Source organism: Mustela erminea, chromosome 7 (assembly GCF_009829155.1).
Source record: "Mustela erminea isolate mMusErm1 chromosome 7, mMusErm1.Pri, whole genome shotgun sequence".
Classification (NCBI taxonomy): domain Eukaryota; kingdom Metazoa; phylum Chordata; class Mammalia; order Carnivora; family Mustelidae; genus Mustela; species Mustela erminea.
In genome coordinates, this window is record NC_045620.1 from 104,386,436 (window position 1) to 104,398,754 (window position 12,319).

Consider the following 12,319-nt stretch of genomic DNA (forward strand, 5'->3'; position numbering starts at 1 on the left):
TGTGTTCTCTGGGCAGGAGAGCCCACAGAGCTATCAGACCTCCAGGTCTTGCTGACCCCAGCATAAGGACTCTGAGGAAGATGGTAGTTCCTTCAATGAAGTTTGGCAGCCACTGCTTACTTGAGAGAGTGAAGCCCATGGAGGCAAAACAGAAAAGTCCATTAAGCTCCTTGGGGCCTCTAAAGTGTCTGCAGAACTAGACACCCGATTTTATAAGGGTTCAGAGTTGGGAACCGACTATTGCTTACCAAACTCACAAGGAATTGATGCATTGAACAGGATGCGGCTTTTTTTTTTAAAGAATTTATTTATTTATTTGAGAGAGTGAGAGAATACACATGTGTGTGCACACCCACAACTTGAGGGGGCAGGGGCAGGGGCAGAGGGAGAGAGAGCAGCAGGCTCCCCACTGAGCAGAGAGCCAGATGCAGGGCTAGATCCCAGGATCCTGGGATCATGACCTATATGAAAGGCAGATGCCTAACCGACCGAGCCACACAAGAGCCCCCAGTATGCAACTTTTAGATTGCCTGTGGAACATAAAACTTACCAATGATAGCATTCTTGTGCCTGTCTTCCTGATACTGGGCCACCCAGGTGCCCCAATAAACCAGCAAGATTTCAATTCAGTGCTCTAAATTCTGTAATATAGATGTGCCAAAAGGGGTGGGGAAGGCCCCATTTCTAGGCTTTATGCACAGTTTATGACCTAGTCATTCAATCATTCTACAAATGGGAAGGTTACCCTTGGCCAGTATGCTGGGCAAGTACTTTGCTGGTCTCTGAGTTCAACAAAGTCTGGTGTATTTTGATACACTAACAACAAAGTATCTAAAAGAAAGGGGCACCTGGGTGGCTCAGTGGGTTAAGCCTCTGCCTTCAGCTCAGGTCATGATCTCAGGGTCCTGTGATCGAGCCCCATGTTGGGTTCTCTGCTCAGCAGGGAACCTGATTCCCCCTTTCTCTCTGCCTGCTTCTCTCCTTACTTGTGATCTCCCTCTCTGTCAAAGAAATAAACAAAAGCTTTAAAAATATATATCTAAAAGAAAAATAAAGAAAATAATCCCATTTATAATAGTATCAAAAACAATAAAATAAATAGAAATAATTTAACCAAGAAGGTGAAAGATCTGTACACTAAAACTATGAGACATTAATGAAAGAAATTAAGGAAAACACAAATAAATGGAAAGATATCTCAAGTTCATGGACTGGAATAATAATAATAACACTATTAAAATGTCCATACTATTTAAAGACATCTATAGATTCAAGACAACAGTTATTTAAATTATGGTAGCATATTTTACAGAAATAAAAAAATCCTGGGGCACCGGGGCAGTTCAGTCACTTGAGCATCCAACTCTTGATTTGGTTTGTATCATAATCTCAAGTCGTGAGATTGAGCCCCACCTGTGCACAGCAGGCAGCCTCCTTGGGATTCTGTCTCTCCCTCTCCCTCCGCCCCTCCCCCGCCTGCTTATCCTCTTCTGGAAGGAAGGAAGGAAGGAAGGAAGGGAGGAAGGAAGGAAGGATCCTAAAATTTTTATGGCGCCAAAGACCCCGAATAGCCAAAGCAATCTTGAGAAAGAAACACAAAGCTGAGGTATCACATTTCCTAATTTCAAACTAAACTATAAAATTGTAATAATCAAAACAGTATAGTAGTGGCATAAAAACAGACACATAGACCAAAGGAACAGAATTGAGAGCCCAGAAATAAGCCCATGCATATATGGTCAGCTAATATTTAACAAGGGAGTCAAGAATACTCAATGGAGAAAAGACAGTCCTTCTAACACATGGTGTTGGGAAAACTGGATATTCACATGCAAAGGAATGAAACCGGAGACCCCTATCTTACATCACTTACAAAAATTAACTCAAAATGTATTAAAGACTTAAAAGTAAGACCTGAAACTGTAAAGCTCCTGTAAGAAAATATAGGGGGAAATCTCCTTGACACTAGTCTTGGCGATGGCTTTTTTTTAATATGACACCAAAAGCACAAGCAGCAAAAGCAAAAATAAACAAGGGGACTGTCACACTGAGCAACTTCTGCACAGCAAAAGAAACAATCAATGAAACAAAAAGGTAACTTCAGAATAGAAGGTATTTGTAAAACACAGGTAAGGGGTTAATATCCAAAATATATAAGAAACTCCTATAACTCAATAGCAAAAAAAATCTAATTTTAAAAGGGCAGAGGACCTCAATAGACATTTTTCCAGAAAAGACATTCAGATGGCCAGCAGCTACATGAAAAGATGCCTAACATCACTAATCATCAGGGAAATTCAAAACGAAAGGACAAGAGCTAATTGCTTCACACTTGTTAGAATGGATATCATCAAAAAGATAGGAGATAACGAGTTTTGGTGAGGATGTGGAGAAAAGGCAAACCTAGAGCACTGCTGGCAGGAATGTAAATTGGTAGCACGTCTATGGAAAGCAAACGATATAGAGGTTACTCAAAAAATTAAAACTATAAGTACCGTAGGATCCAGGATTTCCCCTTCTAGGTATATATCCGAAGGAAATGAAGTCACTGTCTCAGGCATCTCCACTCCCACATTCATTGCAGCTTTATTCACAACAGTCAAGACATGGAAACAACCTCAAGGTCCATCAACAGATGAATGGGTCAAAATGTGATATATAAAGGAATATCATTCAGTCATAAAAAAGAAAGAAATCCTGCCAATTGTGACCATATGATGGACCTTGAGGGCATTACACTAAGTAAAATCAGTCAGAGAGAAAAAGACAAATGCTTTATTATTTCACCTATATGTAGAATATTTTTTTTTTTAAAAAGGCAAACTCAAAGAAACAGAAAAGAATAGGAAGAGGTTGGTCAAACTTCAAGTTATACGATGAGTAAGTTCTGGGAATCCAATATACATACAACATGATGACTATTGTTAACCATACCATATCATATACTTGAAAGTGGCTAAGGTGTAGATTTTAAATGTTCTCACCATAAAAAGATAAATATGTATGTTTTTGTAAATATGTATATGTTTATATGTAAATATAAAATATGTAAATATGTATAATTATGTGAGGTGATGGATGTGCTGATTAACCTTATTGTGATAATCTTTTTGTGATATGTATGTATAGCAAACCATTGTGTTGTACACCTTAAACTTACACAATGTTTCTTTTTTTAATTACATCTCAACAGAGCTAGGGAGAAAAAACCAGTCAGATCACTCTTGGAGATATTAAGAGATACAGTAGCAGCTGGATATTCTTATAAAAAACAATATTCCAGTTTTCAAAGTTAAGAGAAAAATGATTTTAGGCAGAAAACATATTACTTGCATCTTTTTAAAAGATTTTCTTTTTTTTAAGATTTTATTTATTTATTTGAGAGAGAGAGAATGAGAGAGAGAGAGAGCTTGAGAAGCAGGGAGCCTGATGCTGGACTTGATCCCAGGACTCAAGGATCATGACCTGAGCCAAAGGCAGTCACTTAACCAACTGAGCCACCCAGGTGCACCAAAGATTTTTTATTTATTTATTTGACAGAGAGAGAGAGAGAGATCACAAGTAGGCAAAGAGGCAGGCAGGTGGGGGGGAAGCAGGCTCCCCACTGAGCAGACAGCCCGATGCAGGGCTTGATCCCAGGACCCTGAGATCATGACCTGAGCCAAAGGCAGAGGCCCAACCCACTGAGCCACTCAGGTGCCCCATCTTGTTTGCATTTTAAAAAGGGATCGTGACCCTGAAAGCTTGACTTACTTGATGTGGGAAACAAAGGCAGAAGAGACAATATTAAGTTTCCTTACTACCTACAGCCCATTTACCAGTCCTTGAAACAGACAAAGTAACATTCCTCTAGGGACTCAACTGCCTCAAAGTCAATACTTTGCTAAGGGCCAGACCTACCACCCTCCTCTCCCCAGGATCCTGTAAGTCTACTTTAACATAAAAAATTTCCTTTAAAATTTTCCTTTATCTTGAAACCCCTGGAGATATGTTTTGACAATCACCCCCCCCAAGCATATGGCCCACTGATATACATTTGAAGGGTCTTGAGTATGATTTTGTTAGATAGTAATTAATGACTTTTCCGAACAGTAACTAGCCCCCTCAAGGTCCTGGAAACCTTGTTTCCAAATTCCTTAGAGATTTACTCTTTCCCTAACCCCCTCCCAACTTGAAAGTATATAATGGGCCACTCGTCATAACTCCTTTGCAGCTCTTCCTGCCCATGGGTCCCATCCCTGTGCTTTAATAAAACAACCTTTTTTCACCAAAGACATCTCAAGAATTCTTTCCTGGCCATCAGCTTCAAACCCTAATGTTCTTTCCTACCTCATTATTCACAATCTTTTCAAATACATTCCCAATCCGGGCTTATTCATTCTTCATCAAGTATTGTTAGAGACTGCATGTGTAACTGGCTAGGGTACCAGCACCTGGTCTGAAAGGGTTGAACGAGCTTATCTGCAAGGTTCTCCCAGCCCCATCAGGAGCTGAATCCCTGAACAACTATATATTTTCTGCCCTACCTGTCTCCCCAGAGGTTTCTGTAATTAAGCCTGAGCTTCCAAAGTAGAGAACAGCAACCTCAGTTCAGACTGAAAGGGTTGCTGTCACTTTTTAGACCCCTTAATCCATCTCCAAGTGAGAAGTCTCCTAAATTTAAGTGCAATGCATGAGTGAGGGAGCCTGTTCATGCAGGTATCTGTGTGTCCTCCATTTTGTTCCAGAGACCCTAAATTAAAATAGTACTCTAACCTAGGAAAATCCTATATTTTAATACTGACATCATTTGTGTAACAGTTGTTACACAAATGAAAAACAATATATATTTGCATAATGACACATCTGCAAAAATGTGTCATCATTCACTACCCGTTGCCTTTCCATGGGCTAGACAATTATTTCAGTACACCCCTTCCCCAGATTACCACTGCTCCTCCTTTGTTTTTTAATTTGGTTGTGAAATCAGTTAGCCAAAGGGGAAATTCTTAAGTTCTCCCACTTCTGCTTTTTAAAGAATATAAAAGTGAGGTAGAAATTGGCAGATGGCATAGCTCTTTGAGGCACAGCGGTCCACTCCAGGATTCTATTCACTCCAGCCAGTCTTCATCACTCAGGTACAACTTGAATTACCTCTTCTTTATGACTAGGTTCCAGTCGAATCTCTCTGTCTCTCTGTCTCTGTCTCTCATCCTCCCTCCCTCACCCTTCCTCTCTGCCTGAGAGCTGGGCTTTTCACAAACCTGCCACATATATTATAGCTATGGTTTGTGAAATGCTGTGGGAATGTGTGTTGCTTATGTAGCAGCTGACATCTGAGAGCTCAGGGTCAAAGTCTCTGCTCCAGATCTAACAAAAATATGGGTTTGGGTTTGGTTTCCTCCGGACCCAAAGGAATGCTCTTTCATGCATTCACTCGTTCACTTAAAGATTGTTCCTTTACGTGCCTGCCATGTGCCAGGTGCTGAGAGGAGCTCACATATGAAGGCAGCCCCCATGGAGACTGGCATGGCAGGAGTCACTCATTTTCTCCTCTTTACACAGGTTTCTGAAGCAGCCATGGCAAGAGTACCTGAACCCACCAGTGAAGTGATGTCTTATGGCTACAGGTCAGTGGGGAGACCAAGACCAGCAGTGTGAGCAGAGCTCCTCTTTTGAGAGTGGAGTGTTATCTGTGCTTGGAGACCAGATTTGTCCTCCAAAATGCCTCTTCTGGTGGCAAGCATGGCTCTAAGTTAACCTGGTGTGAAGACTGATGTCCCACTGCAAGTTCAGCCTTTGGACCCATAGACCTTCCAGATGTTGCTGCTGCAGGGGCTTCTTGCAAATGGCAAATAGGAAGAACAGATTCCAAGTGCACAATACAGGGCACATCCTGGCAAAGTTTGGCTTGAGAGAGAGGAAAAGCTCAGCGGGGAAGTGGGTGGAAGTCCGGTCTCAGGATCCAACAGAGAGTACCCAGGATACCCGCCCTGCCTCCTATGGCATTCCATGCATATTACCACAAAACCTGCCGGCAGCTTTCAGCAACTCTAAGGGACATACTATTTGCAGTTTCCTATTAATAATGAAGACTGTTTTCGGGGAATTTAAAAGAAAAGAAAACTTGTCTGGGAGACATACATGAGCAATCTCTCTGTTTTCATTACAGTGACAATGAGAATGACCTTTTCTTTGAGGCTGATGGTCCTGGAAAGATGAAGGTGAGACCATGGGCTTAGCTCACAACTCCTAGAGAGACTCTGACATGGGAGAGGCTCCAGGAAAAGGCTCTGGGATACTTTGTTTCCATGGTATTTTGTGATGGAAGGACTTTTACCTCTTCTACTGAGACAGACAAAGATGGAACTGGATGCTGACTTGGTCACTATACCACTGCCACGTCACTCATTAAGGCTTGGTGATGATGACCATGCTTGCAGAGGGCAAGGTGGAAAGGCAGTGGTCATAAAGTTTGCTGCATCTTGTTAGGAAGGCAGACAAGGCTCCACACAAATTTGATTTTCTTTTTTGGAGAGGGTTCCACCTATGTACATCAATTAAGTCCTTGGGAACTAATGTATGCCTGCCCCCTTTAAAGGTAGGATAGTTTTTCCTCCCTGGGGTAAAGCTTATGACAATAAGATGTAGATTATGTAAACAAAAAGATGATCTTAAGCAAGCCATTTCATCCTCTGGGCCTCTGAAAAATAAGGGGAATGAACCAGATGATCTTTGAGATCCTGGCATCCTGTAACATTCAATTCTGAAATATTGTCAATGGTGGCTAACTTTATCCCTGGAAATGGGTGTTTTTCTGACTCTCAACCTTATTTGGTGCCATTTTAATGTTTGAGCTGTCTCCTCTTCTGTATGAGGCCTGATTACTTTCCAAGGTGGTACAACCATCAACCTAGCTGGTCATTTGGACAGATTAGCAAGCAGCTACCTTTCTCTGATTTTTTTTATTTCCAATTCTTGGTAGCCTCCCCTAACCTAATAATCCAGTCCCTACCCTTGTAAAAAGTACATTTCTTTAAATGTTTTTAAAGCAGTCACTGGTTTACTCCAGCCCTGGGTGGGGTGTGGCTTCTCTGTCTGGCCCTTACCCCCACTGCTCCTTCCAGCAACTGGGCTCTCTCTCATTGGGAGCCTCAGCTCTGGTCAGGAACTTACAGTCACGCTCAGCTTTCCTCTGTGCACTTAGAGGCCTCTTTAACTGTCCTTTGAGAGTTCAAACCATTATCAACCTCACTTAAGGCTTCATCCAGTTATATCCCCCTGAATAATGGGAAAGTGGGAACATATTTCACAAATAGTAACCACTTTTAAAGTATTTGCAGAATGTAGACCTTGTAGAGAATAATCAAAAACTTGTTAAATGAACATAGATGAATGGAAACTCTTGTGCTCATCACTGCCATGAAGAATTAAATACACAGTGTTAGAGCATAAAGGATACAAAAAGACACAGAGGGTAAGAAGGTATACATTTATGGCTAGGTGGAGCAGTGTATAAAAAAGATAAATGAGGTAGACGGTTTTATTCTAAAAGAATACCATATATGCCAGCAGAAAGCCCACAGTTCTGGTTTTCGGTCTGCCTCTAACTTGCCACAGGCCCTTGGACAAACCACTAAACCTCTCTGGGCTTCAGAGAGGGGAGAGTTTAGCATTAGAAGCTCAGTTATCCCCAAGGCCCCTTTGGCCTCTCTGATGGGAAAGCAGTTCTCTGGCCCAACCACCTTAACACACTCTTCCTTGGTCTCTCCATAGTGCTGCTTCCAAGACCTGAACAACAGCTATCTGGAAGAGGAGGGCATCCAGCTTCACATCTCCCACCAGCTCCATAACAAGAGTCTGAGCCATTTCGTGTCAGTCATTGTGGCTTTGGAGAAGCTGAAGAAGATATCTGTACCCTGCTCACTGCCCCTCCAGGATGATGACCTGATGAATGTTTTTCACTGCATCTTTGAAGAAGGTATTTACTGAGAACCTCGGGTAGACAGGAGACCTCGGGTCATTTGTTTCTCAGAGTCCATAACTCAGCAGTCAACTATTCTGCCCTGAAGCTGAAGCCTTTTAAAAGGAGAAGGCCCAGTAATGAGAGAAAAACAGAGAAGCCTAGACACTAAATGGATTATCTCTTTAGTTGAAACTATTCTCTTTTTTTTAAGATTTTATTTATTTATTTGACAGAGAGAGATCACAAGTAGGCAGAGAGGCAGGCAGAGAGAGAGGAGGAAGCAGGCTCCCTGCTAAGCAGAGAGCCCGATATGGGGCTCCATCCCAGGACCCTGGGATCATGACCTGAGCTGAAGGCAGAGGCTTTAACCCACTGAGCCACCCAGGCACCCCAGTTGAAACTATTCTTAAAGTCAGACCTTGATAACTACTCAACATTTGCCAGTCACTCCACCAGTCTTAGGCTCTCGTTTGCATTACCTCCCACAAGTCTCACGATGTCCCCATTGGGCTAGTGTTACTGCCATTGCCACCTATGTGAGTAGCTCTATTGCTAGTCCACAGCAAGCCCGAACCCACATCTCATGGTGTCAGGTCCAGTGTTCTCACATACCCCAGCTTCTCCCCACCAATGTTATAATCAAATTCTGGCTGTGCATGCTCGGATAGCCTCCAAAAAAAACAAATTCTGCTGCCTTCTATCATCTGGACTGCCCTTCCAATTTTCTTCCTAACAACTTATATGCTCCACATTTCAGAACCCATCATCTTGGAAAAGTGTGATGATAACGCTTTTGTTCATGATGCACCCCCACGATCCCTGGACTGCAAATTCCAGGACATAAACCAAAAATCCCTTGTGCTGTATAACTCGTATGAGCTTCGGGCGCTCCACCTCAACGGAACTAGTGTGAACCAACAAGGTAACTGGGCACATCTGGATTCCTTTCTTGGCCTCCTGGCTGCTTGCTAATTCTCCACATTTTTAACAAAGTAGAACAATAAGGCGAATTATGAACATCAATGAAAAAACATTTAATAATGAACATGTAAGCTTTTTGTTTTGGTCCTAGCAATAACACCAGGTTGATTCCCTTAGAATGTTCATTTTTCAGCAAGAGATGAGACTCAGAGAAATTAGAATGCTCGTCACGCCCAGAACCATTGTCCAGCCAAGTCTTTGAATAATAGCACAATGTCAGTGCTTCCATTAGAAAGGAGTCATTTGATGAACATGACCTAACGCCTGTGGGTTCCTTTTTCCTGTTGTTGAAGTTGAAACTAGAGTGTCAACCAGATAATGTGTCCATCCTCATTCCCAACCCTGCCCCTTTAACCCTAACATCCTTCCCGCCCAATACCAGATGGCTCCTTGTAGGGAAGTTTTACTGACAAGCAGGAACTTATCTCTCTCTGTTGTAACGAGCAGATGTTTCAAGTAGAGAGCCCATCACTTGTGGAAATCTGCCTGGCACCTTGCCACTGTGGCTGAACACTGTATGCAGGAGCACAGCCACAGGAGCAGCTGAAAGGAGCAGCCTGTTCTCTCCCCCAAGGCTGCTGACCTTGGGGAGAGGCATCTCAGCCAGGCCAGGACAAACCTGTTTCTTTCTAACTGGGTTGTGAGCATGACCTAAAGGCCCCCAAATGAGATGGCCATGACTAAGGAAAATTAAAATGCGTGTCTATTTGGAGCCACTTTTCCCAGTGAAGCCTCCCCTCTCCAAGTTCCTCCCACTGGTTATTCCATGTTCCTGACACAGATTCGTGCCTGTTTTCTTTCAGGAGCCCTGATCTACCTCTTTTCTTGCCTTTCACGTTAATCAAATTGTTCTGCTCATTTGGATGGGCACACCACTGGCCTAAAATGGCTTCCTTCCATTTCCAAAACTTAGATCCCCTAATTCTTCACTGCCACGGTGATGAGGCTCTAAGAAACCCCCAGACCTTCTTTAGAGAAAAGAAACAACCAACTAAGCCTGCTATTTTCTGTGGGAAGCCAAGTTATCCTATCTGTTAGGCCACGGGAACCTCAGTGCAGCTCCCACAGCAGGTGTTAATTGTATGAGTCCTGGGCTGGGAGTCCAGTGGTTGGGCCAGCCCTGCACTGCTGTGTGTTCCTGACCACAAGGCCCCCTTCCTTTCTCTAGCGGTGTTCCGCATGACCTTCGTGCAAGAGGATGAAGATAATACCAAGATACCTGTGGCCTTGTGCATCAAGGAAAAGAATCTGTACCTGTCCTGTGTGATGAAAGATGGGAAGCCCACCTTGCAGCTGGAGGTGAGTACCAGGGGCTGAAGGCTCCCCGGGGCTCTTCTCAAACACTCTTAGGCCTCACTCACTTCCAAGACAACGACCCTTTCTCTGCCCAGGAAATTTGGGAGTAAAATACTTGATAATTTTGCATAAATGTAAATAAGTTTAATTGTTAGATGCATATAACTTTTACTCCCACCACAAAAAATTAAGTCATTTTGCTGATATTATTACATCCTGCCATTGCTACCACCCAATAGATGATACAATGTTAGGGTTAGAAGGATTATAACATTGTTAAGGTTATTCCAATTGATAAATGACACTTTGGGAAGTTAATCCATTCAAGGGAGCTGTCACCTATCATCTCCTCCACTCCCCAAGTCACCCTCCACCCCACTCCACCCCCAAACAGCTTTCCCAACAAAAGTTTCATTTCTAAATTGAAGTCATTCTAGCCAGGGCCATAAGGAAAAATAGAGCAAAAGTCCTTAGAAACTAGCGACTCCTAAAGTTTTAATCCAATTTTCACTTTTTAATAAAATCTCCACCTATATTATGCTCCCTGCCATTTGATATTAAGTTTCAGAAAAGAGTAAGAGTTCTTTCAGTCACTACACAGAAATTTGGGGTCACCAAGGTAAATCAGGAATCTGGATCCTGGTCCTATGCCACATCAGTTTCCTCTCACTGAACTAGAGAATAACTTCACTAGAGTGTCTTTGTCTCTTCCCTCATAAAAATTCTTATTTATGTTTTGTTTTTGTTTTTGTTTTTGTTTTTGCAGATGTTAGACCCCAAAGTTTACCCAAGGAAGAGGATGGAAAAGCGATTTGTCTTCAACAAGACAGAAATCAAGAAAAAGGTGGAATTTGAGTCTTCCCAGTTTCCCAACTGGTACATCAGCACCTCTCAGGCAGAAGCAATGCCTGTCTTCCTGGGAAATAGCAGAGGTGGTCACGACATAACTGACTTCACCATGGAACTCTCTTCCTAGAGACCTGTACCCAGAGAGTCCACAAGTGCTGAGTAACTCTTAGTGCTGGTGGAAAGGGAATAGAAGGGTTTAAACGTGACCTCAAGCTGAATTTCACTCTCTAATCAGTGCACAGCTGCCTTCCCTGAATCACTGCTAATAAGATCTCCTGCCTACCAACCAGGTGGAATAGCCCGCTCTTCTCAGGGCCAATCCTCAGCCCCCCTCTGCTGAGTCAGGTCCCTCTCATCATTTCTGCTCACTCGAAGCCAGCCTGGCAGAGGCCGTTATGTGTTAGGTGCCAAGAAATCCTCTGTCCTTTAAGCCCAGCTTCTGATGAAAAACCACTTAACTATTTATTTATTTATTTATTTATTGTTGGATTATTCTATTTAAGTCAAGAGGGACAAGAAGCATCAGTGTCTGTGAAAGAGCCCACTCTTCAAGAGCTATGAAATGAATTTAATTTGCACTAATGTGCCATCTTTCTATCAAGTCCTTTCACCAAAACTGAAAAACATATAAGCTCAGATTGTTTGAACAGGAATATTTATGAATGATTAAGTATAATCACACTGCTTCAATGATTCTGAAATAAACTTCACTGAAAAAAAAACTCTTTTTGCCCATGTGGTAATTGCCTTTTCTTGAATCTGACACAGAAGAGTAAAGATAAATGGGGCCATGAGAATTCGCCTTGGGAAACTGGAAGCCCACTCCTCATCACTGAGCATGGCAAAATATCTAGGAACATCACTAACCAGCAAAGACAAACCTACCTATCCCACCCATTCATTTCTGTTTCTCCTCAAAAGGATATTTGGTCCACAAGTTTCATCTGAAAAATGGGATCAGCTGAAGTAAGGCAGGAAGTGTTGGGAGTAACCACTGTCAACAATTTCTCTACTCATTTATTCAACAAACGTTTATTAAGTAAATCCTATGTACTAGGAGCTGGGAGTACAGAAACAAGATAGGTAAGGCATTCCTAGTTAGATAGGAGAGGCAGATAAATAGAAGTAAAAATAAGGCAACGTGACAAACAGAGGTAAGTTAAAGCATGAAAGAAGCAGCCAGGAGGACAACATCTACTGTGAAGGACAGATGGTCAAGGAGGACAGCATGAGTCAGACCGGAAAGAA

At 42.5% G+C, this 12,319-nt stretch overlaps 1 protein-coding gene across 1 annotated transcript; it reads left to right on the forward strand.

The window, feature by feature from the left end:
* The first annotated feature begins 5,014 nt into the window (after window positions 1-5,014).
* Window positions 5,015-11,793, forward strand: IL1B (interleukin 1 beta). Its single transcript, XM_032352749.1, has 7 exons — window positions 5,015-5,117; window positions 5,545-5,609; window positions 6,152-6,203; window positions 7,756-7,960; window positions 8,703-8,867; window positions 10,095-10,225; window positions 10,989-11,793. The coding sequence occupies exons 2-7, from the start codon at window positions 5,560-5,562 to the stop codon at window positions 11,196-11,198; spliced, it is 813 nt and encodes a 270-aa protein (XP_032208640.1). The 5' UTR covers window positions 5,015-5,117; window positions 5,545-5,559; the 3' UTR covers window positions 11,199-11,793.
* The last annotated feature ends 526 nt before the right edge of the window (window positions 11,794-12,319 follow it).

Coding starts and splice junctions, on each gene's coding strand:
- IL1B (XM_032352749.1), top strand. CDS start 5,560: ATGGCAAGAGTACCTGAACCCACCAGTGAAGTGATGTCTTATGGCTAC. Junction 6,204..7,755: donor ATGGTCCTGGAAAGATGAAG/GTGAGACCATGG, acceptor GTCTCTCCATAG/TGCTGCTTCCAAGACCTGAA. Junction 10,226..10,988: donor AGCCCACCTTGCAGCTGGAG/GTGAGTACCAGG, acceptor TTGTTTTTGCAG/ATGTTAGACCCCAAAGTTTA.